Below are 26822 nucleotides of genomic sequence, written 5' to 3'. Positions count from 1 at the left end.
TTAATTCTAATAGTTCTTAAGTGCATTAAATGTTTTTAAAAAAAATTTTACAAGTAGTTTTTAAAAAATTAAAATCTGAACTGTTGAAATATGTTAATCTAACAGTTAAAAAAAAAAAAAAAAAGAGAGAAAGGAAGAGGAGAGGTTCCCAGCTGGTTAGGAAACTCGCTCAATGACTACTTCATAATCTCTTATTCGTCGAAGGAAACACTTTACTCGGAATTTCCGGGCTACATTTTTCTCTCACTCTTACGTTTCTCCCCAACCACTCTCATCTTTTCCCAAACCTTTTTGACCCTATCTTTCAATTTATATTCATACCAAGCATGTTAATAGCCTTTCTTTATTCCTCGCTCATAACAACCACCCCCCCCCCCCAAAAAAACGAAAAATAAATAAATAACGCGTATCGTTATTTCATTCTTTACTCTGTGAGACCGTGAATAATCTCTAAAAATATCATTATGCCTTCATGCCTTGGGTGTTGAAACTTGGAATCAGTCTCATCTAGATACTGCTGATAGATGTATGACAAAAAGCCCCAAAGAGCAAGCACCAAAGATATCAACTTCAACCCATTCATTGTGTCATGGAACAAAAACAATCAGCCAAAATTGGCACAATAGGCAAACCCACAATACTTGAGGCATTAGAGAACAAAGAAGACACTTCCAGAATCAAGCTCAAACATCCCACTCCATAAACTTGCCATGTTATACCAGTGAAGCTTAATGTCAAGATATTATTTCCCTTCCCCATCTCATACTCCTCCATTTCTCCTTCACACATCTAAGCCACCCACGGTCAAACAGCCCCATCACTGCTACCAAACATGCCACAAGAGATGGATGCATGGATGAGATTGCGTGTATTATGGTGGGGGGCAGGAAAGAGTCAGCGGAACACACACACAATAAATTGAAAGGAAGATGCTAGTACTGTTAATACTGGATGAGGGATTGATTTACAGAGGGAGACAAAATTAAAGAAGGTAACTAAGATAAGAAGCGTAGAAGAGAAAGTGAAGGGGGAGGATCACTGCTAAGTTATATATCCTTGTTTCGTGATCAAGACTATTTAATTTTATTGCCATCTTATAATATCAAATTGCAAACATATATATAACTTGACGGCCAAAAAATTATATTTCTACATAGAAAATCTAATTGAATCACCAATAATGAGAATTGATCAGTTGAGTAATTTTTACATCCCTCCGCCAAGCTAAATGCAGAGAATTTGGTACTAAAGTTGTTTTGTTTGGTGTACAGACAAAGAAGGATGACAAAAGGACTATTTTTATACTCATAAACAAAAATAATATGAGTACTGATTTACTTTAGTATGCCCTCAAATTTTTAGAGGGTGTTTATTATTATTATTATTAGTAGTATAAGCGCATATGCTGCCAAAATTATCTTAGCGAATGGTCAAGTCCAAAATAGCCGTCCGAATGGTCAGGTCCAAAATAGCCGTCTCTTTGGACTAATATTTTGTCCCTCTGTTCCTCTTGACTAATGATTTTTGAAGGACGATAATAATGTGGCAGAACTCCAAATGTTTAGGTGTCTAAAAAATTGTTTAAAAAAAAGTTATAAATAATAATTCGAAAACTTCTGAATATGAGAGTTCAATTTGCAAGCTATATATATATATATATATATATATATTATACTTCACCATTACTAACTATCTTCTGCTTCTAAATATAGAAACTAGATAAAAAAAATTCACTTTGATGCTAAATATATGGTCTTAATCTGCTTTGTCTTTCTAAATTTATATATATATTTTTAAAGTATCATTATTGATTGCATATATTAAGGGGGCTCACAGTCAAAGAATATCTCTATTGCATGTGATTAAATAGAACAATTTAGAAAACCAAAATACATTTGTTATATATAATTATATTACCTAATTTCATTAATTTACACAAATCAGTTATCCGAAGCAAAAGTAGTATTAATATCAGACTTGCAACTTAGACTTTCATTCTTGTAATTATTTTTGGCCAAAAAATACTCGTAATTATTTAAATCGATTCGAAGTTAATATTCAACAAAATTTGTTGAGACCGGACCGTTATAAGATTTAAGCTTTGAAACTTAAATCATTATTATTCCTAATATTTTCCCAACAATTAATTCCTTGCCCGTATTATGGAACCGCCCAATATCCTTCTTTAGGGGAAAAAAATTCCAAGACAATGACACTTTCAAAGAAGAAATAAAAGAAGTGTATATATTAAAAATTAATTGGACTGAGTGAGAACATTGACCAATAATGAAGAAAATGACAAGACACAATCATTAATTCAAACGTTAAAGTAGCAATTTTCTACCTGCGACTGCCCATAAAAAGCCATAGTCAACTGAACTTTTTCATCATTGCACGTGCGCTCTGATATACTTTTCTGGTTTTATTTATAAAACATTTTCAACATATTTCACACAGATTAAGAAAAATTTTAAACTCCATTAATTTTTCATTAAAACATAACAATCTTCCAATTTTATACCTATTTAATGCATACACCTTTAAAAAAAATAACTACTTATACTGTAACAAATGAAGGACGATATGACAATTCATAGTAAAAATTTAATAAAGTAACTTATAAATATAACTAAAAAAACCTTCTTTCTCTGTCTTATAAATAGGACCAGAAAAGTATATGGTAGTTTGTACATTTGACACCTAATTATGAATATTCACGTCTGCATGGACATGCAACGAAACACACGTAAAGTACGAGAGAGCCATTAACAGTATGCCAAGGGAGCTAGGCGTACACGAATACTTGTAATTAACTTTCTGGTCGGTTGCTTTTGTGTCTCCTTAATTATATCTGCGAACTAAAAGATTGGACGAAGTTATTTGAACTCTAAATGCAATTAAGTTGGCAGAATAATGGAAACAAAAGATGACAAAACAGCAGCCATTTACCATATCCATCTTCTGTTGGAATTGAAGATAAAGGTCGATATACAAAATTCTCGAGCAAAGAATGAATATTTTCATGAAGAATAATGCTCCTGCTAAGCACAAAATTATTGAGGAGACGACCCTTCTTAGGGGTGTCTATTGTAACCCCTCTAATGCCCTTCTTGTTGCCCTTTGAGTTTGCCTCCCTTCTCAAATATTTCTTTCTTATTTCTTTTGATCATTAAATTCTACATAAAGTGATACTTTGATATCTTATGCACAAAAAATAATACAATAGTTTTCAATTTTGTTATGATTTTTTGAAGAAAAATACTCTAAATTAAAAAGAAACCATAGATTTTATGTAGAATATCTGAAAAATCGTAAAAATAAAAAAAATGTACTAGTTTTTGCCCATAAAATATCAAAATATCACTCATTTTATATAGAATATAATGATTAAAAGACATTTGGGAAGGGAGGCAAAATGAAGGGATAGCAAGGAAGGCATTAGAGGGTGCAGCTGACACCCCCTCCCCGTGTTATATATACTAATTAAGGCCTTAGTTCTATATCTATGTCTGTGCGTGTGTCATGCTAAAATCTCCCAATACTCCCAATATCAAGCCTCGTACTTTCTTCCACCAGCAAGCTAAGTTGTGTACTTTTACAAAGGGATGCTCTAGTAATGCTGCAGCAGAAGGCCGCTCGGCCGGAGTTTTTCGGAAGCAGAGTTGAAGAAAATCTTTACCCTCTTTGCTCAACTCTTTCGGTATGGGCGGATGTTGATGATCAAAACAAATTTTATAGTAAGCCTGCACCTGCTTAGCAAATGAATTTGTTTTAGTTATATATTTAATTAACCAATAAATGAAAGATCCATATATGGCATGCAATGTTTCATATACTTAATACCCAAATTTCTCACTTATTGCCCGTGCATTTAAACAAGGCACTACCTCATTAACGCCAGACCTAAAGATAAACTAGTCCTTAAAGTCCATTATATACATTGTTTTTGCTCCATTTGTTTAGAGCAGAAAATAACAGACACTTATATTCTTTGATTTTATATATATGTGCAAATTAAGAAGTCATATATATATAAATATATATATTATCTAAAGCCATGTTCGCTCTATATATACATAGAAGTGCAACAGCGTTTACCTGATCAACATGAGGCCAAGGATGCTCCCCTGTGAACATTTCTATGATTACACAACCCAGACTCCATATATCAGCAGCAGAAGCTTCATGCCACGTCCTATATTCTATATTTTGAAGAACCTGTATGTATAAACAGGTCTATTAAGAAATACTTTGTGACGCATAATGTAGAGTATGAAAATATGTACCTCTGGGGCTGCATAATATGGAGTTCCCGGCATGGAGTGCTGGCCCACAGATTCTGCTGGCTATTCAACACACAAAACCCAATTAAGTCATCACTATTACTTACTCTTGGGGCCATCATATCAGTTGCAAGGGTATTTAAAAGGCCACAAATAATTAACCAGCAATACTATGGGACACACATATTCATCCTAAACATGAGACACCATCTTGTACAAAATATCCAAGAACTCACATGCTTAGCCGAACCGAAGTCAATTAGCTTTACTATGTTGTTAGAATCGACAAGTAGATTGGCCGGCTTTATGTCCCTATATAATCATACATATAAAAATAAAGAATGAGAGGTGCGGGGAATAAATTAATCATGACAATCCCAATACACAGCAGTTAAAAATTAATTATGCTACAAGCTGTGTGTTTTATGATGACCAGAACTCATGCAGTATTCCATGTAAGTATGGGATTATACCTGTGAACAACTCTTTTATTACTCAGGTAATCCAACCCAGAGAGAATTTGCTTGGTGAAATTTCGGATTAAAAGTTCAGGTAAAACCCTTCTGTCCGAGATATATTTCCTCAGTGAACCTGATTGGACGTATTCCATGTATAGAAAAATGTGGCGTCCAATCTAATTATGCATGAACCAGTAAGTGATTAATTAATTGTGTACACACTTCGCTCATCAGCTTAAAGTAGGAGAGTACTTACTGTTTCATTTCCGTAATACTTTACAATGTTTGGATGTTCCAGTTGGCTGAGAATTTTGATTTCCTGAAAACACAGGTACGCTCGTTGTCAAGTTTGATACAATGAACTGTGAGAATATAATCATTTCTTCACTTGTGGAGGATTATATAAGTATGACAAAGAAAGTGTAATGACATATAGGATTAGGGCGTACATTTTTTATAGATTCTACCTTTGTAAGTTTGTGAATGTCATTCAGTTCCTTTACTGCAAATAACTCTCGGGTTTCCCTGTCAGAAATGGAGAACACATATTTCTTACGAGGAAATTAAAACTAAGACGATAAGATCAAAATGCCAGTTTACTCATTTACCTGTGGCGTGCAACATAAACATTCCCATATCCACCAGCCCCAATACGTTCCACTCTTTCCCATGGGCGAGGATTGGTGGTATGAGAGACTGAATTAACAGCAGAATCATCTTCTTGAATGAACTTATCAACTTTGATAGCTTCTTTCTGGTTGACCTCCTTTCTTGAGAAGACGTAGAGAGGCAGAGGTCGCAGCAGCCAGTAAAGTAGTGGGAGAAGTTCAACCAAAATTATGGCGTCCATGATCCATTCAAAGAACGGCATTTGTGAAGCTGCGAGACCTAGTAACAAGTGGAAAACAGCAAGAACAAGTACAAGAAGCTTGTTTGAGGCAAACCAGTGGGACGTGTCCATGTTGGGTCTCCTTATTTCCAAGTGGAGACGAAATGGAGGCCTTATAATTGTGCCCCGTAAAGGCACTGCAATCAAGGAAACAAGAGCTCCTCCCCTCACCACAAGTTTTGCAGCCCTGGTGGCTTCCAAGAATGAGGCTACACGGGCTTTGAGATGTGAACAATTTCCCCGTACAGTACTCTTTCTCAAACCCAACATCGTTTCAGATTTATCAGTTACAACTTCCAGCTTCTCGGCCATGTCTGTGTCATTCTTGATGAGAGAAGCCGGGCAAATTTCATCCGGCATGGATCTTGGAACAGTCGGAGTTGAGGTCATCCCCAATAGACCTGCAAAATTAAAATAAATTATGGATTATGTAATCTGTTAGAAGATTATTTAATATTCTCAATAAGTGAATTACTATTATTATCAACAAGAATGTACTGACTGCCATTGGTCTTTTTCCACTTGCTAATGAGTCAATATATTTGACCACCAATTATGCAATACTATATTTTCGTGCGATTCGAATTTCTAGATTTCTGATTATTTTTCAAGACCAGTCCCGGTATCATATTTAAAAAAATCAAATAAAGGATCACCCAATTTCTTCTTCTCTAAAGCAAAAGTTACCGTTCTTTCCGTAAGCAGCATCAATGATGGTTTCTGAATGTGAGAGCTTTTGGGATGAATCATTCTTCTTCTGGGCCAACATGCCTGAGGACAGAGTACGGCGCAGGAACCAGGAAAGAGGAAGAGGAAGAAGAAGAAGCTCCGTTCCTCTCACAGTCTCAGCTCAGAATAGCAATTTGCTTCCGCACGAGCTTAGTCTCTTCATCACCAGAGAGGAGGACATTAAACCTTGAGCAGACATCCCCAGTAATCCAACTACTTATCTGCGTATAGAAAAAGAAAGAGCAAAACTTGATCAGAAAAACGCAAAAGAGAACAAAAAACGAGAAACGCAATATGCAGGTGTCACACTACAAGCAGAGTATATAATATCAACCTTTATACTCTCAGAGACCATCCAAATGTCTTAGAGCAAAAGCTCATTACAGTAAATAGAAGCAACTCAGCAGAAAAGAAAGAAGAAGACGTCACCGAAGAAAGGTATACAACAGAGAGAATCAATAGAGAATTCAGTGAGAGAGAGAGAGAGAGAGAGAGGACTCTAAGTGCGAGTTGCAGGAGAGAGAAGAAGAAGCAAGTGGTTAGATTGAGAATGAGTTGGATTTAGCGATAACGAAGTGATGAAGACAAATTACGGAGAGAAACATGAAGACTCCAAAATGACGAGAGATAACCAGCGTCAGCAAATATGGGGGCCACAGAAGTCAGTCGCCACATTTGACTGAAGTTGTTGGTCACTAAGCTTCTAGAAGATTAATCTCTTTATTTTACAGAATTAATTGACACCTAGGGCATGCCATAGTAGTCATCCTTTTGAAAATATTGGGGATGAAATTAGGTTATTTGTCCCCAAGAATTGGGGGATCTTAAACAAGTGCCCAGAAGCTAAAGCATTATACTCCGGTATTTAATATAAGGCCTCATTTGATTTTTATTTTGATCTCAAATATAAAATTTCGATTCACTTTCTCTCATATTTATCTTTTTTTTAAATATAGTCCTTCTAATAATAATAATTCTAACCAATAAACTTGATTAGTAATGATATTTTCAGAAGGACAACACATATTTATTACAAATAATTAATGTAACTTATTTTCTTACTCTATTCAAATTAGTCAGCTAGCTCTAATATTTAGTATGGGAGGTAATAATTTATAATCAAAGTGGAATTTATTTACCGTTAAATACAATCATAATTAATTATTCAGTACAAGCCATTGTAGACCACTAGACCCCTCGTTTGTTTTTATTTGATGTTCTCTGACTTAATTGTTTTGCTCTTTCTTATTGGCTTTCGTTACTTTTTGAATTCAACGTGGGAAGTATAAGGTATTTTCAAAACGAAAAGATATATTTTCGAAAAGCCAGGTCCTAAAAAATGGAAGCATTTTTATATATAAAAAATTATGTACAGAATTAAAATACTCAAAATAACTAAAATCATATCTTTATAACTTATAAAGCCATTGTAAAATTAATGTCACTTGGTAAAACAAAGAATTGGTTCAAGAAAACCTACATTTTAATATGAACCATTCAATTTATTTCTTTTATATATTTTTGAACAAATTTTTATTTTAATAGTTATAAATTTAAAATAAAATTAATCTTATAATGAAGAGTAAAAAAAATTTACCTAAATATTATACAACAAAAAATATTTACTAAAATACTACAGTAAAAAATTGGGTATGTTCAGCATCCTCAAGTATTTTGTTAGATGCGTCCAACTCCCTAAAATATTTTGTGGTACACTCAACACTCTGAAATATTTTTTTTATGTGTCCAGTATCCTAAAGTATTTTGTGATGCGTTTAATACTCTGAAGTATTTTTTAGATACATTCAGCACCCTAAAAAATGCTTTAAAAAATACTTTATTTGTACATAATATACATTCATTTAACCGACATTTTGAGGAGTTAATAATGGAATTAGAAATGCTCATAAAATAATACTTTAAAAGCACAGTTACTTTTGAAAAAAATTAATACTTTAAGAGCAAAATTATACCACAAAATATTTTAGAGTACTAGATGTATTTGAAAAAATATTTCGAAGAGCTGAATATACCACAAAATACTTTAGAATATTGGATACACTTGACAAAATACTTTAGGACACCTTAACCTTAAAAATTATTTATGTTGAGACCATGTTGATATTTATCAAAAAATGTTTGTTACGGGTTTCATATCAAACATATAATTTTTCAATTAAAAAAATGAACTCATTTTGAGGATGAATGAGTTTAGTACTTATCATTAACCAGACATGAACTAGTTGGGTTGGACCTGAAACCAATGAACGAGTCACTTGGTCGGCTGAGTCAACCCTTATAAACTAAGAAATCTTGGCTCGCAGTAACCCGGACCAACCTGAGAGCAACCCATTTAATCTCCCGATTTTATGGGTTAACTTGGTTGCTTTTAAAAAGAGTCTTTTTTAAAAGTTATTTCCTCCCTTCTTTTTATAAAAATATGAAATTTGAATTGCCTTAATCTTTTTATAAAATTCTGATTAGAATTGTTTAATGTGTTTTTATCATTTTTGCCCTAATTAATTTTATATATTATATTAATTAAAATATTGGCAACTTAGCAATTAGCATCCTACATTCTTTCTCATACTTTCTCTCATTCTTATTCTATTTCTTTCTCTTATTTGCCCTTTACAAATAAGGACATACTTAGAGGGAAAAAAGGGTTGGTTTGACACATTTATTACTTTTAACTAATTTTTATTTTTTTAAACAATTTAATTCGGTTATCAAGGTTTTAAAAAAGGATCAAAGATAGTATTACTAATTATTAATTTTGTGATTAAAAGATTGTAGGTAGGAATACTTTGTTGTCATATATCTATTTAAATATTAAATTGACATTTAGTTTTTAGATAATATAATATAAATTTAAATTATTTCTATTTTTTTCTCACACTAATGTAACTCATTATCCCTTAAACTACTCGTTCCATTGGCTTAGTACCAGGGTATTTAGTACTACCGCAACCGTACAGTGTTAAATGACCATGAAATGACAAAACAATCATTTATAAATGGCATGTGTTTTTCATTGCTTTCTTTCATATAGCTCATGAAAGCTGTTTGGCTTCATGCGATCCTCTATGATCATAATATACTGTACCTCCTGACAATTTATGCGTGTCACTTGTGCTCTCACGCTTCCATATCTGTCAAAATTTAATAATCTAGTTGATATATAGACTCAACTCTTTTCATTTAGTACTTAGCATGTGACTGTTTAGTCAATATGGCGCATCACCTGTCATCATCAGAATATGAATTTATTATTGTTAATAATGACGAGTATGATTATCCGAGTCATATTCCTTCTTTGTTTTATCTATTTTCTCTCATATACTACTTCCAGTCCTAGTTTTAAAACATTATTTATAGACTATAAATAAAATCTTATAAATAAGATCAGGAATAGTATATAACAAAAGTTTAGATCAATTAAGTTTGACTCATTAGGATTAAGACATATGTTCTACTAAAAATTACTTATCAAAATGCTTACAGATTATCTGGTGTCATCACATTTAAAGTAATGAAAATTGTATTTATAACCTTTGTGAGTTGCTTGTTGGCATTCTTTGTTTTAGCTTAATGTTGTCTAAATTAAGTGAATTGTTTTGTTAATTTGCTTTTATGTACTTCGTAAAGTAAGGATTATATGAGTACAGGGTCAAAATTCCTTTTAACACATAATTGACTGACCAGATGGTAATTTTATAATATTTGTCAAAAGAAAAAGAAAAACTCCGCCTATATTGTATAGCCGGTCCCAAGTTCGGATAAAGAAGAAGGGTTGTGTTAGGCCCTCGACAGCCAACGTAAAAACCCGTCGAATCTCATGAACATGGATCAACGAAGTAATTACGCTAATGCTAGGTCGTTGCCCAGAAGTGACGCGTTGTATGGCTCAAGTACAATGAGAAATGAGCTAGAGCCGCTGCATCGTCGCCCGGATGTAGTGTTAAATGAACGAGGGCTACCGCACTCTCTTGGACGAAGGCGGCTAAAGAAGTTAGTTCATGAGACTAAGATTAGATTTAGCACTTGGAATATTGGGACGCTGAATGAGAAATCTATGGAAGTAGCAGGAGTTATGAGGGACAGAAGGATTAATATCTTGTGCCTCCAAGAAACCAAATGGACTGGAGAAGTTGCCAAGGAACTTGGAGAGTATAAACTTTGGTATACAAGAAAGGTGAGTGCAAGGAATGAGGTTGGTATCATCGTTGACAGAACATGGAAAAGAAACGTGGTAGAGGTTAAAAGGTTTGAGGACAGAATAATATCGTTAAGAGTACTTGTTGGAAAAGATACTATCAACATCATTAGTGCCTATACATCTCAGGTTGAGGTAGAGACACACCTTAAAGATAAGTTCTGGGAAGATATGGAGGGGTTGGTTCAAAGCATACCACTCAAAGAAAAAAATTTTATCAGTGGGGACCTTAATGGACATGTCGGTAAGGAAGCAGGACAATTTAGTGGGGCCCATGGTGGTTTTGGTTTTGGGGAGCTTAATAGTGGAGGACAATCTATTCTCGACTTTTCTCTTGCATATAATCTTAAGATTGTCAACACTTGTTTTAAGAAGCGAGAGGAGCATTTAATCACGTACAAAAGTGGTGCCTCAAAATCACAAATTCATTTCTTTTCGGTTAAGAATCCAGACAGAAGATTGTACCAGTCTGTATTGTTCCAAGATTTACCAACTATATCCGTAAACCCTTCTTCCATGGACCAGGCCGCATTGTATTTAAAAGGACGTGTTGTCAATCTTGAATTTGGAGCCCCAGTGCCAGTATTAATGACAAGTATCCTATGGTCAGATTTAAATTTTAAACCATGTGTAACCTTGCTCTGTGAGAAGTTCAGTTCCCATTCAAGGTTACCAGAAGCCCAATCTAACCTTTCGTTCACTCCCTTCTTTTCCCAAGTAAAACGTTCTCCAACAATAGGTATCTCCATAAGTCCCGTATCTGAAACACAATCAGCAAAGTTACGCATAGCTTGGTAATTAGGAGGGGATCCGCCAAGTTTATCCTGGGGTTTTAGGAAGGTGTTGAAGTCCCTTACAACTAACCAAGCCCTCTCTAAGTGTCCTGTAATTGTTCTCAGAGAATGCCAGAGATTCATTCTTTTTGCTCTAGAAGTTTCCCCATAAACAAAAGAGGTAAGGTACTTTTCACCATTTCTCAAGTCACAAATTTCACAGTGTAATAATTGAGTACTAGAACAGATGTAATTTACTTGCATTTCATGATCATTCCACAGGACCCAAATCCCCCCTGTGTACCCAGACGCTTCCACACGCAGCCAATTACTAAACCCACACCGTCTTACCACTTCATCAGCTTTACACCCACTAACTCTTGTTTCCAAAAGGCACAGGACGTTTATATCATACCTCCTCACCACTTCTTGTACAGTTGCTGGAAACGTCTTATTTCCAGCCCCTCTGCAATTCCATGAAGCAACAATCATTAGTATAAAATAAAATTCACAAAGCAGAGCCACTTACTCAACGTTAAGGTCCCCCTCTTCCCAGGTCGGCCTCTGTTCATTTGACTGCCATACTAAGCTTCCATGGTTGGCTTTCTCTACTAAAACCAAAGCAGTGTCATCTCTACCCAACCTGTTTTCTCCTGGATCCCCAAGAAATGATTCATCTTGTTGAGGAGTCAAGGCTTGTAAGCCTACTGTTCTTGGGACCTCAATGTTCAACTTTGGCATTAGTTGAGTAGATAGGTTCGGTTGATGGGAATCCCTTAGCACCAAGTCCTGCGTTGCTCTCTCAGAAAATTTGTCTCCCTGTTGACCTGTTCTGTTCTGTTCCTCTACCACTATATTTGTGGCTGAGTTCAGAATACTCGAACCCATTTCATGGATATTACCGTGCACTATGGTGTGTTGCCTTTGACCCATAATAGCCTTACTAGCCTTCACCTTATTCCCTAGGCCCACCTTCTCAATTGGTATTTGGGCCTTACCTTTTTTAGAGGCCCCATTAGGAATTTCATTTTCTTTTCCTCTTGCCCGATTTGACTTACTTCTTGATCCTCCTCTTTTTTCTTTTCCTGCATACCCCACCACATCCTGAGTGCTCTTTTCCAACCTATTTTCCTTCTCCATCTGACCCTTTTGGACTAGATTGTCTTCTCTCTGCTACCATTCGGCTTCTCCTCCCTCTACAATCTTATTATCTTCTGACAAATCCATCTCATCTTCTTGTAAACCTTCTAGTACGGTGAACTAAATCTGAGAGTTTTCTCCCCTGTACCCTCTGACATTCCTCGAGCCACTCCCAATAGTTCTTTTAGTTTCTTTAACCATATTATTTCTTTGTGTACGGAATCTGCCTCGTCGATTGACAATCATCCAGCTCCCGAACTCTTCCTCCGCGGCTATTTTCAAATTCGCTGTCAATGAGTCCTGATCTGGTTGCTCTTTGTTTTTTCCCTGTTGTAACCTTGAAGCCGATGCTGCATCTGATTTCGTCTCATTTGAGTTCCCTGGGTCCAGCTGCTGCGGAGTCTTGAGCGTCCATGAACAAGTTTCCTTACGATGACCGTATCGACCGCACGCAAAGCAAATAAGATAGAGACCTTCATACTCCACATTGTAAATAGAGTTTGCTGCAATTACTCTCGGCACCAGTTTCTTTTGGAGATCTAACTCCACGCACACTCTCGCGAACCTGCCCCTCTCAACATTGGAGAATCTGGTTGAGTTTTCCGTCAGCGTCTTTAAGTCTACTTTGAGAGTTTTCCCAACCTTGTTGCCCAGTCTCGTGATGAAGGTCTTATTATAGCAATGGAGGGGAATATTGGGTATTCGAATCCAGGTTGCTATTCGCCTAAGGGGGTTGTTATACGGGTCAAAATGTGGAGTCCATCTCTGGACTAATTCGCTATGTTGTTGAACTACCCAAGGGCCTTCGTATAGCACTTTCTTATACAAGTCCGTCCAACCTTCTCTATTGGAGAATTTTACCACAAAATAGTTGTTTGGGATGTCAATTAGATCGAAATCCGTCATACCCCACAGTTTACAGAGGAGACCCTTCAGCGTGTAAACATTGTATCTCTTACCTAGTACTATAATGATGAGAGCTAAGTTCCAAGGCTTGCACCACTCTGTGTATTCTTCGGGCTCAATAGGGACTATTGGATACTGGTTCATCAGCACAACAAGCTCCTCTGATGGTTCCGGACTTTCGGTAGTTCCCATTCCGTATTGAGCACGTCTGACAGGAGTTCATCTTCCTCCATACCACATCTTCCATTTGCCACTCCATTAAAACCGAGGAGAGATTCTCGGTAGGATACTCGTTTGCGCCGCTGATCCCCTGCTTTGCCTTCTAAGTTTTCATTGTCCGGCATGGCCTCGTCTCCTGGTTCCATTCCTTGTTTTCCAGTAGATTCCTCCGTCACCATATCTGAAGTGGGGTCATCCATTTCGATCCTGGATTTCTTCTTCTTGCTAATACACACTAGCGCATCCGAAGGTCGGTCTGGAGGGATTTTCCGGTGGCCAAGATCTTCCATTCGTGGGGTGTTTTTAGGTAGCACGCAATCCAAGAGAGAGAGCGACGAAAGTTCCCTAAGAGCTTTTTTTACTTCCAGTCCTAGTTTTAAAACATTATTTATAGACTATAAATAAAATCTTATAAATAAGATCAGGAATAGTATATAACAAAAGTTTAGATCAATTAAGTTTGACTCATTAGGATTAAGACATATGTTCTACTAAAAATTACTTATCAAAATGCTTACAGATTATCTAGTGTCAGCACATTTAAAGTAATGAAAATTGTATTTATAACCTTTGTGAGTTGCTTGTTGGCATTCTTTGTTTTAGCTTAATGTTGTCTAAATTAAGTGAATTGTTTTGTTAATTTGCTTTTATGTACTTCGTAAAGTAAGGATTATATGAGTACAGGGTCAAAATTCCTTTTAACACATAATTGACTGACCAGATGGTAATTTTATAATATTTGTCAAAAGAAAAAGAAAAACTCTGCCTATATTGTATAGCCGATCCCAAGTCTGGATATCTAAGGAGAAGAACGCTTAATGAGGTCATTGAACGAGACCTCCTAGTCAACAACATATCTAAGGACTAGGTTGTTGACAGAGCACGATGGCGTCGTGTGATTCATATAGCCGACCCCACCTAGTGGGATAAGGCTTGTTGTTGTTGTTATTGTCAAAAGAAAAAGAAAAGATCATAGACACATAATGCAAATAGTTGCTAATTAAGCTTATCTCCATTATCATTCTTGTTTGATTCCATCCACTTCAGCCCTAATCATAGTAATGCATAGTAACTAATTAAGCATATCTCCATCATTTAAATAGTTTTAAGAAACTCTTTATTATGATTAAATAGTTTTAAGAAACTCTTTATTCTCCTTCCATTTCTTTTTCAACCATTTACTTTTTTATTTAAACACGTGACTTTTTATTTATAAAGAAGTACACGATGTCATCAAACTATAAAATCTACCACCGACTAGTTTTATTTATTGCCTCATGTCTTTAATATAAGAGTTAATTAACTAATTTAAGTAGATTAAGAAAGTTTATTAAGTTAGTTATTTGTAGTAATTAGGTGTTGTCTTTTCTAAAATATCATTGCTAATCAAATGTCATTTGATGAAACATTCAAACACATGTAACTATTACAAAAACTATATTAAAAAATAAATAAATATGTGAGACAAAGTAAATTAAAATTTTATATTTAAGATAAAATAAAAAATTAAACTAAATTAAAAGTTAAACTAATTTTTTATATTAACCAAGGAGACAGGTGATGAAGATGATGAGGCGGTTGTTGGGAAATGACTTTGAATGATGGGACCCTCCGGACTTTTCCACCATGAAAAGACTTAACTAGTTTGTGTTTTCCCACCAGTAACTTAATCATGGTCTCAATAGTGAGTTTCGAACTGAAACTAGGAAAAAATATTATGAAATTATAAGAAAAGGGTGCATTTAATTAAAAAAAAAAGGTTTCATAATAAGTTAACAGTATAGATTTGTTGTTATCTTTTATATTAAAACTTATTATCACATATTACTTATTTCTTTGTAGAACTTTTTGGTAATTTCATTTTTTACTTAGAAACTTGTGATGATTTTTCTCAAAATGTTTGACAAAACACCATTCAACCATATTTTTGGTTGACTTTTTCAGCGACAAAAGCTCAAATCAATCTCCTGTTTTGGCCTCATCATATATTTATATTCTTTAAAAAGTGTTTGGATGTAAACTAAACTGTAATTTTAAAAATAATTTTATAATATATAAAATAAATATATAGAAAAGTTTACCTCAATTAAAAAAAGTATTTTTTTAAAAGCATTTTTGGGTCTAAACACCTGCAGATTGAGTTGGATTTGAATTGGGACCACATGCATTTAATTCAGTAATATAATCATATCCATTTGTTTCTGTTAATTATATTTTTTTGTGGGGCATTGCAAGTGAGGAATCTCAAAATGATACGGTCGTATTCGTATTCTCCAAATTAAATTCAAACCGGCAAATCAGGAAGGAACTGAACAGTGTTTTACGTAGTCTTTTATTGGCAAATTATTTTGAGAAATTAATATCTCCCAAAATATTTAAGAGGAAGGATTAAGCTTTTTCCAACTAAGTATACAAGGATTTGGAAAAGGCAAATCTTTGATTTTGCTTTAATAAATTTAATATTTACATTTCATTTCATCAGTTTTTTTACGTCTTATAAAGAAGACAAGAGTTTGAAAATTCATCGTCTTGTACCATGCTTTTCTTACGAAAAGAAAAGGAAAAAAGCCAAAAAAAAAAAAATAGATGCATAATAGTAGTAATTCTTAATCATTCACAAAAATGTTGATAATGTAAATTTGAAAAAGAAAACCAGTTAATATAATCTTTAGTCTTTCAAGTTTGTCCTTATTTTGGTTTTGGTCCTTCAAGTCTTAAACCATAGATTTTGGTCTTTTAAGGAGCAAAATACTCTAACTTTTTATTAGATTATAGGGACCAATGTTTTAAATGAAAAAAAAGCTCGAGGGACCAAAACTTATTATTTAAAATTTAAGAGACCAAGACTAAAATGATGACAAACTTGGAGGACCAATATTTATATTAACCCCAAAAAAACCTATCTTATTTAATTGGGGTACCCCACACACAGGGGTTGATTGAGATTTGACCAATTAGATTTTCAAGTTTATAATAACAACAAGGGCATATAAATAGATGTCTCCACAAACAGGGTCAAAATGGATATCCTAGTTTCCTTTTGCTTCGAAAATATAGATGTAACAAGACAAGAGAGGCACAAATTTTTTACGGTTTTCATTTAGGAGTTTTGAGCACTCGAAAGTTTTCTTTTCCTGTATAACTTTGCCTTACAAGTCAAAAAGCAGGGCATTATTGCACCCTGCTAATAAAATTGTGATGTTAAATGTTAATATTCTTTATAATGAGAGGTAATATTACTATGATTTTAAATTTTTGAGACAAATTTGCTTTTAAAAAAATCTCCCTGGTGACCAACGCTTATGAACAAAAGCCTTCAGGATAAATTTGCGTCTTAACTCTTGAAAAAATAACAAAGTAACTGAAGCCTTTTCACAAGGCTAAGTTTGTGCTTTCTTCCATCAGCAAGCTAAGTTGTTTGTGCTCTTACAAAGGAATGGTCTGGTAATGCTGCAGCAGATGGCCGCTCGGCCGGAGTTCTTGTGAAGCAGAGTTCCACAAAACCTTTACCCTCTTCGCATAACCCTTCCGGTATGGGCGGATGTTGCTGTTCAACACAAACTTTATAGAAGGCCTGCACCTGCTTGGTAAATGAATTTGTTCTAGTTATATAATTAATCAATTAATTAATAAATGAAAACTCCATATATGGGATGCAGTGTCTCATATAATTCCAAGATTATTTTGATGAAAAACTATACCCAAATGTCTCACTTGTCGTTGCATTTAACCAGGGCACTCCTTCATTAACGCCAGACCTAAAGATTAGCGGGTCCTTTGAGTACATTATTGTATGCTTTGTCTACTGTTCTAAGATTATAAGTGTTATGCTTGTGCTGGATAAAGCAACAATAGAGAGACTTTAAGTTTATGTGCAAATAGAAAAGTCACATATATTATCTAATGCAATGTTAGCTCCCTCTCTCTATATATAGACACACACACACACACACGTATGTATGCATAGAAGTGTACATAGAAGCGTTTACCGGCTCAAAACCAGGCCAAGGGTGCTTCCCTGAGAACATTTTAATGATTACACAGCCCAAACTCCATATATCAGCAGCAGAAGCTTCAAGCGATCTCTTATATTCTATTTTTGGCAGAACCTGTATGTGCGAGAAACAAGTTTATTAAGAAATACTACTTTATTTATGACACATAATGTAGAGTATGAAAACATATACCTCTGGGGCTACATAACATGGAGTTCCCAACTCTAAGTGCTTGCCCACAGATTCTGCTAGCTATTCAACATAGAAAAGCCATGGGAGCATCATAACAATGCCAAGGGTGTTTATTAAGTATTTGTTCATTTTTAATAGAAGATATAATTGACTAATTTGGAGATATTAGAAAAGTTAAATAAATTATTTTAAAGTATTATATTTATTGTTTTCTTCAACCTAATTTGCCCAGCTTAAAAATTGAAATATAATCTAATGATACACATATGTATTTTAGAGAGATCATATAAGATATGTTATAAGTAAGTAATTTTTTATCTTCCCTAATTTCCTAAAATTAGTAAATTAGATATTATGTTAATGACTGAAAGTAGTATTATGGGACAAACACCTGATACTAAACATGAAACATCATCTTAAATTACCGAAGATATGAAGCCTCATGTTTAAAAATCAACGGCATTGATTCTGTCACGTGAATGCATATGGTACAAGAGATCCAAAAACTTACATGCTTGGCCAAACCAAAGTTAATCATACATATAAAAATAAACAAAGAATGAGAGGTTGGGTGAATAAATTAATTAAGGTAATCCCAACATTAGTTAAAAATTAATTATCCTGCAAGATCTGTGTTACAATGACCAAAACTCATGCAGTATTCCATGCAAGTATGGGAATATACCCGTCAACAACTCTTTTATTACATTGGCAATCCAGCCAATGAGAGAATTTCTTCAGTGAAATTTCGAATTGAAAGTCCATGTAAAACACCTAGTTCCAAAATATATTTCTTCAGTGAACCTGGTTGGATGTATAGAGAAATGTAGCGTCCTACTCATTGCTTGAACCAATAAGTAATTAATTAATTGTGCATATAGTTCCCTCATCAGCTTCAATTAGGAGAATACTTACAATTTCATTTCCATAACACTTCACAGTGTTTGGATGTTTCAGTTGGCGGATAATTTTGATTTCCTGAAAACACGGATACACTTTTTACAACAACTTGTTACAGGAATTCCACTCCACTGGGAAACGAATTCATAAAATTAGAGTGATAGCTTTTATTGTATTTTAGTTTGTGCTATATATCTAGGAAAGATTAAATGCCTCAGAAACGCAAAAGTAATTAATCCTTGTTTGTATAAGATAGAAAGGCAGGAATGGCACACCTCGCCCTGGATGACCTCCTTTCTTGGGAAGAAGCAGAGAGAAACAGAGGTGCCAGGAGAAGGTAAAACAGCCGGATGAGGGGAATAAGAAGATCAACCAGAATTATGGCGTCCATGATCCTTTCAAAGAATGGCATTTGTGAAGTTGCGGGACTTATTGACAACTGGAAAACAGCGAAAAGCTTTATTGAGGCAAACCAGTGGGAGGCCACAACGTACAGACGAAATTGAGGCCTTATTATTGTGCCCGTAAAAGCACTGCCATCACGGAAACAAGAGCTTCTCCCACCACCACAAGTTTTGCAGCCATGGCGGCTTCCACGAATGAGGCTAGACGAGCTCTAAAATGTGAACAATTTCCCCGCACAGTACTCTTTCTATCAGTTACATCTTCCAGCTTCTCGGCCATGTCTGCATCATGATTGACTACCATTGGTCTTTGTCCCAGTGCCAATAAGTCAATCTATTTGACTACCAAGTATCTAGTACTATATTTGAAAGGGATCACCTAATGTCTTCTTTTTCTAAAAGCAAAAGAAGTAACATTAGTTACCGTTTTTCCCATAAGCAACAGCAATGGTGGCTTCTGAATGTGAGAGCTTTTGGGATGAATCATTCTTCTTCTGGGCGAACATGTCTGCGGGTAGAGTACGTTGCAGGAAGAAAGGAAGAAGACACCCCCGATAATACAACTACTTGTCTGCATATAGAGAAGGAAAGACCAAAACTTGATCAGAAAAACGACAAAGTAGAACCAAAAAGAAAAAAAAGAAAAGAAACGGATAATACAGTGATGAAGACTGCAAAATAGGGAGAGACAAACATAGTCAGCAAATACACTGGCCACACAAGTCATCAGTCGCCATGTTTGACTGAAGTTTTTTATCTTTAGCTTGTAGAGCATTGACCTCTTTATTTTATAGCATTAATTAATTATATAAAAACTACATAATTAATTTAAAGATTGTTACAAATGTATATGTCCTTAAACTATTCTCTTCAAACATGCGCATTGGATAATTAGAATTGTCCATTGGTCAGAATTTCTTAGAATTAATAGAGATATTTTCAGAAAAAATGAGATAAAAATAAATTGAAATCTTATATTTATAATCAAATTTAATCCTAACTGAATCATGTATTAAGGACCGAGGTAATAATTAACACGACATTTAGGGCATGTCATAATAGTCATCCTTTTAGAAATACTGGGAATGAAATCAGGTTATTTGTCCCAAGGGATTGGCCGATCTTAAACAAGTGCCCTGGGGCTAAAGTATCATGAGGCGGACTCAATCGTATTTTTATAGCACTAGAGTATGAGGTTATTAACTTTTTAATTGACACCATATAATGTGACTACCACCTGTGCTCAATCAATACTACTCATCAATTTAAATTGTTCATTACTAGCCAGCCATTTCTTTTAATTTATTATTTAGTATGTGAATTTTTAAGCAATGTGGAATTCATTCATTGTTAACTACGACCGATCTTTAATGAGTTAATTAAATATTCAGCTAGGCTTTAAATATAATATTTCAATCCACTTTAATTCTCTCCAATATTTATCCATTTTATCATCAAGTAATAATATACATTGTTAATAAAAATATTTTATAATAAATAAGTAACTAAACTAATTTTTTTTAATGTCTATAAATTAGTTGTATAATTTTTATATTACTGAACAGAGAGAGGTAGCCATTTTAGACCTCTCATTTGTTTTCATCTGATGTTCTCTGACTTGACTGCTTTTCTTTCGTTTACTTAGAGACATGGAAAGTATCAGGGCATTTTTCCACAACGAAAAGAGATATTTTTAAGAAAAAATTCTTTACAAAATACTTTTAAATTTCAAAATTGTTAGATATGATTAGTTTTGATGATGTCAAATGATAAAGTAAAAAGTCTGCATAAATTATTTGTCTCATATTTTGACTAACTACCGCACTTAATATCTTGTGTAATTTCTTCTCGAAAAGAAAGGGGTTATTATGTTAAACTTTGAGTTATAGAAAATGATCAAAAGGAGGAAGAAGAAGAAGAGAGATTGAGAAAAGAAGAACTTGCAAGATCAAATGGAAATATCAAGATTCAAATTCATAAATTTGATATTAGAAGTTGCTATGCTCAATTCGAAGTTTGTATGGCTCAATCGGAGGCTAAAATGCACAAACCGGAAGTTATATCATCATATATCGAGTCACCCTTCATATAGACATTGAAAATAAGCTTCAGGGGTGATTTTCAAGGGAATTTATCGATCAATAACTCGATCAGCCACTTATCGATCAATTTATCAATAAAACACATACTCTGTTATGCTCTGTTCTTCATTCAGCTCTGACATAGGTTTGGTATTTCTCTAATATCTCTTAAACCACAAATCCGTTTGAGGTGAAACTTGATTCATATGAAACTAGACTCAGAACACAGTTCATGGACACCAAAATCAATTTCAAAGAGTTTCATATGAGGGAGATATATTGCTTGAAACATTGCAGTTGGGCTTAACGCCTTTATTCTGACCTTCAGTCACTGTGATGAAGATAACTTTGTGAATACAATGAATTTTGGGGTGGTTCTTGTTGCATTAAAAAGTAGACTCAAAGAGCTTTATGGGGATAGGTCATTTGCAAAATTTGGAGTTGAATTGGAAGATTTATGATCACTCAAAGTTGACCTTCGTTTTGCTTGAATCAGAAGTCGAATTTATTGAGGGAAGACCAGAAGTTCTACATTGACTGATTAAGCTCTCGAGCAACATGCTACTCAAACATGTTATTCAGTAAAAGCACTAGAAGAAATGAAGAAATAAAAAGCCATTATCAGATGTTACTCGAAGCCAGTTATCAAGTAAACTGATGTTCGAGTTGATGATCAAGCAACTACATACTCAATCACTTTATTGAGTACCTGATACTATCTCTTCAATTCTTCTCTTATATCTTCACATACATTTCTAAGGTGCTCAAGCTATAATCTATCTTTTAAAATATGAAAGCACAAGTAATCGATAACATTATCAATTAAAGGTTAACCGATCGGATATTCGATCACTGATAGAATTGTTTAAGTGTAAGATTTTGTAGTAAATTATCGATCATTTAATCGATAATTGGTTGATTGATAAGTTATCAGGAAAAAGGAATAAACTTCATTTCCTGTAACAATAGGAATATCGATCACCTAATCGATCAAGTTATTATCGATCAGGACTCAGATAATCTGGTAAACTTCCTTGACTTATTCACTATATTGAACAATTCGCTTGTTATCAATCAATTTATCGATTATTATTTTATCGATAACTTGTTCAAACAGTGTATGGTAATTTACTTCTAATTAATCGATAATGTGTTCTGTCAAAATTTTCATTCAAGGTCTTTAATCAATCAATTGTTTTTCGATCAAATGATCGATCATCATCACCTTCACTGCACTTACTTGTTTTAAGCCATTTTTAGATCACCTAATCGATCACTCATTTATCAATAAAATGATCGATCATTTAAATATCTGAATCTTCTGTTTTCACATAACATGATCGATCAAAGTCTTTCCTGGTATTTTCCGTAAAGAGATTTCAATGATATTTTATCGATCACTTAATCAATTAATCTTTAATCGATCATTTACTCGATCATCTTAGGATTTGTGCTCTTTATGAATATCTTTGTTAAACTTTGTTTTATCGATCAAATTTTCTGTCATCCATTTATCGATAAAGTATTTGATCAACGCTCTTTGAAAATCTATTTCTCTCATACTTAGCTTTATCGATAACCTGATTGATCAAATAGTTTTCGATCACCTTTTCGATCATTGAACCAGTTTATTTCATAATAGCTTTTCACAATGATTTCAAAATCTTTTTATCTAAAAATCTTTAAGCTTTTCTCAACCTTCTTTTTACACATAACTTTCTATTGAAAGGATACGAAGGCAAACATAACTTAAAAAAGATTATCCTTGCATAATCAATTTAAAGCTCACTTCATTCATGTTTAATCAGTTATCAATCACATGTTCGATCATCTGTTGATCCATAAATTACTCGATAAATGTATACATCTGTTAAGTCTATTTCTCCTGTAATTAATCGATAATATGATCGATCAAAGTATTATCGATCAAGTAAGTTCATCTTACTTTCTGAATAACTGATGATTGATTTCAAGTTTTCTAACTTATTATTTTTAAGATTATTAGATACTTATCAATTGATTTGAGAAATATTATTTTAGGGAAAGAGCCACAACGAATTTATGATGTGAAGAATCGACTTTTGTTAAAAGCTTCCAATGGCTAGTTTCAACAGTCATATTCTTCAAACCAAACAGGAAGAAAATACTCAACGGTCAAGTACCCAACATCATCTATAAATAAAAGAGCATTCAAAACAAGAAAAAAAAGAGAAGAGTCTGAGCTTACAACATCAAATGCTAAAATGCCGAATCAACATATTTTCATTTAGAGCTCCGAGAGAAAACTTCCTTTCTCTGTACTTCAAAGACTGTAACATATGTATTCGTAAGATAGAGAGGAGAGTTTCCCAAACGTGCTTAAGATTCATCTATCATTTTTTTGAGAGAAGAAATATTCAATCTTCATTATCATTATCAGATTGTATCCTTACGGTGTGTAAAGGAGAGTATTTACCTCAGTGTGAGGTTGCTATTGAATAGATTGGTTAGTCTAAGGATTGTAAGTGGCGTCACAAATGCCCGAATCAAACTTGTGGTTGTAATGGTTCTCAAGTACCTGTGTTAAACTTGAGGGAGATAGTGGATTGAAAATATCAGAGGGAGCCTGGGGACTGGATGTAGGTCAGTGAGGACCGAACCAGGATAAATCACAGTTTGCATCTTCTCTTACCTTACCTCTTTATATTTCTAGCTAAACCATTTTACTACTGTGATTATGCTTATATCAATTCATTATTTTATACTCAGAATTTATTATGAATTTCATTATATTGTGAAAATATTTTTGATTTTAATTAACACCCAATTCACCTCCCTCTTGGGTGATTAACCATTCTTACAAAAATTTCACATCAGCTTAGTTCGCTGTATTTTAATAACTAATGATAATATTTAAAAAAACAAATGATAACATATTTTTGTAGTTATTTCTAATTTGAGATTTTGATATTTTAAATTTATTTATTTTATTTTTCCTATTTTTTTTAAAAAGCCATGTCATAAAAATCAATGTATACTAAAAATAACGAAAATCATATCTTTATAATACTATCTTTAGTTCTTAATATAAGAACCAATTGACTAACCTAAGTAGATTAAGAAAATTAGTTAAGCTAATTGTTAGTAATAAATGTATTAACTTCCCTAAAATACTTTTTCCTAATCAAGTATATTTTCTAGAATTATCATTTAATAAAACTTTTAATATATACAACTACTATAATAACTCTCTTTTAAAAAAAAAGGTCAATATGAGAGATTATATTTAGAATCAAATTAAAAATTAAACTAATTTTTATATTAAAAATTGGATAAAGCCACTATAAAACTAACCATCACTTGGTAAAACGAAGAGATGGTTCAAGGGCATTACCTGGGAAAAAAACAAAAAACAAACAAGCAGAACAGAGATATGGTTCAAACAAAGCTTTGAGTCTTCGTTTTGGAGCGTTAGTCGTATTCTCCAGATTGAAGGAACTGAACAGTGTTGTATCCAATCTTTTATATACGCGTTATTTTGATAAATAAATATCTCCCCAAATTTTTAAGAGGAAGGATTAACATTTAATTCGTTTTGTTTTTCAATTTTAACCTTATTTACTTATTCTCTCTTTTATCACACTACTTATAACATGTTGTTCATACTTTCTCTTTTATCTTTTTTTCTTTTTACTTATTATAAGAACATATTTAAAAATAAAATTATATTTCTGACATATTTATTGTTTTTAAATAATTTTTCATTATACATAAATTCGTTATTTGTAATTTATAAGGTCAATATAATATTTGGTCTATTAAGTTTGCCTCTATTCTGGTTTTGATCCATCAAGTTTTAAACCATAGGTTTTGGATCTTGAAGGGGTAAAATGATCTAAGTTTTTATTGTATTATAGAGACTAATGTTATGAATGAAAAGAAAGTTGAGAGACCAAAACCTATGATTTAAAATTTGAGGGATCCAAACCAAAATTGAGAAATCAAAATTTGAATTAATCCAAGTTGATGACAAAAATCATAGAAAATAAACTTTTAAACTTCCGGAGAAAGTAAATTTTTAGACTTATGACAAGGGAAACAAAAGAATATCATTCTTATTTTTAAATTTCACACCAACTATATTTAGTGCAGTTTGAAAGGGGATTTTTTTTTTTTGACCGGCCAGTTTGAAAGGGCTTAAGGAACTCCTTTTCTTCGTCTCTTTTTAACTCTGTTTCTTGTAGTTTAGTATTCAGGGCTATTTTTGATAAGTGAGAAACTTTTCTTTTCTTTTTTTTAACCTTACTTTATTTTATTTATAAATATCATTTTGCTTTGACCTAAAAAAAAAAAGTTAGAAAGTGCAATACCTCCATACCACAAGTGAGATTCCACATTTCAGTGTATCCTTATTTTCAATTCAACTATTCTTTCAAAGGTCATCATTCTAAGGGCAACACAATCTATGTAGCTCTTTTTGGTGTCTTGACTTTTCAAACCTGTGAAATCGATATCTTTAAATAAACTCTTCCTCCACGTCACTTTTAAAAATAGTTAACATTGACTGCACACTTAAATTATTGTTCAAAGTCATCATAAATGATATCTGGTTTGCAATTAAGATTTTCGGGCTTTATGTCTTATGGCTCAATTATGTGACTGCGTCCAACATTGTTTTAATAGGCTTTGAAATCCGGTCAAATGAAAGGCATTGCAAATGTTGATTTTTCTTGAACTTTTGAAGTATATAAAAAAAATTAAAACTAGAAAAATCATTTTTTAAGGTTGTTGAAAACTACTATTTTTAAAATTATAGATAAGTTTCTTTTAAAAACAAAGTCTTAACCCCATCTTTTATTATTCACTACAATTTTATTGAATTTTTACTTTGTAACCTTCTTTTCTTTATTTTAAATACAAGGCAATAATTATTGTTAAAAATAAGATATTTTCCTTCTTTTTTTACCAGAAAATAAGATATTTCCTCTTTCCTACATTTTAAAAACATTTATATAAATAATTTTTTTGATTGCTAAATATTATTTTTCAAATTTTTAGATATCCTTATAAGTTTTTTTTGAAAAAAAAATATTAGCACAATTTTAATCTTTTCTTATAATGTTTTAAAATTTTCATTATGTAACTTTCTTTTTATTTTTTAAATTATTCCACATCCTTAGAAGTTTTATTTAGAAACAAAATCTTAACACAATCTTTTAAAGATATTTTTCACAAATTCTATTGTGAAAAATAAAATAATACAAAATTTGGACCCAAAAAAACCCTCTAACCCTCTTTCAGATTTCATTATACAGTTTGAAATGAGAGAGAATAGAAGATATAATACCTAACAAAATTTGTGCATGAATATCTTTATGAGATTTGTTCAAAAATAAGATCTTAGAAGTATAAATTTTTATTTTTTAAATTTATTTGTTCTATTTTAAATAAATCACAAAAATTATGGACATTAGAGGAAAATAAACTCTCGCCCTTTTCAATTTGACAAGGTGCGGGAGAAGAAAAGAAGCGCATGTTGTGAAGCAATGGAGAGGAAAGAAGCGGAAGAGGAGAGATAACAGAGTGAAGCGAGAACCACATAAGGCTAAATTGCAAGCGGTGCAGTAACACAAAGATGGAGAAGAGACCAATATTATT

General features: G+C 33.2%; 4 protein-coding genes across 5 annotated transcripts; all 4 read right to left on the bottom strand.

Annotated features, from left to right (window-relative positions):
• Positions 1-3477: 3477 nt before the first annotated feature.
• On the bottom strand, positions 3478-6445 carry LOC114714225 (serine/threonine-protein kinase STE11-like). Of its 2 annotated transcripts, none has more exons than XM_028898953.1 (9): positions 6318-6445; positions 5350-6031; positions 5191-5266; positions 4998-5060; positions 4757-4917; positions 4520-4595; positions 4287-4346; positions 4099-4218; positions 3478-3749 (listed from the first exon to the last, which is right to left on the bottom strand). In XM_028898953.1, exons 1-9 carry the CDS (start codon positions 6397-6399, stop codon positions 3504-3506), a joined length of 1566 nt encoding a protein of 521 aa, XP_028754786.1. In that variant the 5' UTR covers positions 6400-6445; the 3' UTR covers positions 3478-3503. The 2 variants fall into 2 exon arrangements, with proteins under 2 accessions (XP_028754786.1, XP_028754787.1); XM_028898954.1 differs by having other exon boundaries at positions 5209-5266.
• Positions 6446-11000: 4555 nt separating this feature from the next.
• On the bottom strand, positions 11001-11840 carry LOC114714269 (uncharacterized). The gene has a single exon (XM_028898998.1). The coding sequence runs from the start codon at positions 11838-11840 to the stop codon at positions 11001-11003; it is 840 nt and encodes a 279-aa protein (XP_028754831.1).
• A 768-nt stretch (positions 11841-12608) lies between these two features.
• Positions 12609-13538, bottom strand: LOC114714268 (uncharacterized). Its single transcript, XM_028898997.1, has one exon. It carries the CDS (start codon positions 13536-13538, stop codon positions 12609-12611), a length of 930 nt encoding a protein of 309 aa, XP_028754830.1.
• Positions 13539-17022: 3484 nt separating this feature from the next.
• On the bottom strand, positions 17023-19610 carry LOC114714267 (mitogen-activated protein kinase kinase kinase YODA-like). Its single transcript, XM_028898996.1, has 7 exons — positions 19529-19610; positions 19244-19386; positions 19029-19139; positions 18716-18778; positions 17801-17860; positions 17603-17722; positions 17023-17193 (listed from the first exon to the last, which is right to left on the bottom strand). Exons 1-7 carry the CDS (start codon positions 19608-19610, stop codon positions 17023-17025), a joined length of 750 nt encoding a protein of 249 aa, XP_028754829.1.
• Between the last annotated feature and the right edge of the window lie 7212 nt (positions 19611-26822).

This window comes from Neltuma alba, unplaced genomic scaffold (assembly GCF_004799145.2).
Source record: "Neltuma alba isolate B1F8T4 unplaced genomic scaffold, ASM479914v2 tig00011497_pilon, whole genome shotgun sequence".
NCBI lineage: Eukaryota > Viridiplantae > Streptophyta > Magnoliopsida > Fabales > Fabaceae > Neltuma > Neltuma alba.
The sequence above is the reverse complement of the archived record's forward strand: the minus strand, read 5'-3'. Positions and strand labels throughout refer to the sequence as shown.

Excerpts from the sequence above, each read along its gene's own strand:
- LOC114714225 (XM_028898953.1), bottom strand. The coding sequence starts at position 6,399 with ATGTTGGCCCAGAAGAAGAATGATTCATCCCAAAAGCTCTCACATTCA. Across the intron at positions 5,061-5,190 it reads AGGTAGAATCTATAAAAAAT|GAAATCAAAATTCTCAGCCA; the intron begins GTACGCCCTAAT and ends CTGTGTTTTCAG. Across the intron at positions 4,918-4,997 it reads AGTATTACGGAAATGAAACA|ATTGGACGCCACATTTTTCT; the intron begins GTAAGTACTCTC and ends ATGCATAATTAG.
- LOC114714269 (XM_028898998.1), bottom strand. The coding sequence starts at position 11,840 with ATGATTGTTGCTTCATGGAATTGCAGAGGGGCTGGAAATAAGACGTTT.
- LOC114714268 (XM_028898997.1), bottom strand. The coding sequence starts at position 13,538 with ATGAACCAGTATCCAATAGTCCCTATTGAGCCCGAAGAATACACAGAG.
- LOC114714267 (XM_028898996.1), bottom strand. The coding sequence starts at position 19,610 with ATGTTCGCCCAGAAGAAGAATGATTCATCCCAAAAGCTCTCACATTCA. Across the intron at positions 18,779-19,028 it reads GGCTGTTTTACCTTCTCCTG|GAAATCAAAATTATCCGCCA; the intron begins GCACCTCTGTTT and ends CCGTGTTTTCAG. Across the intron at positions 17,723-17,800 it reads CATGTTATGTAGCCCCAGAG|GTTCTGCCAAAAATAGAATA; the intron begins GTATATGTTTTC and ends TCGCACATACAG.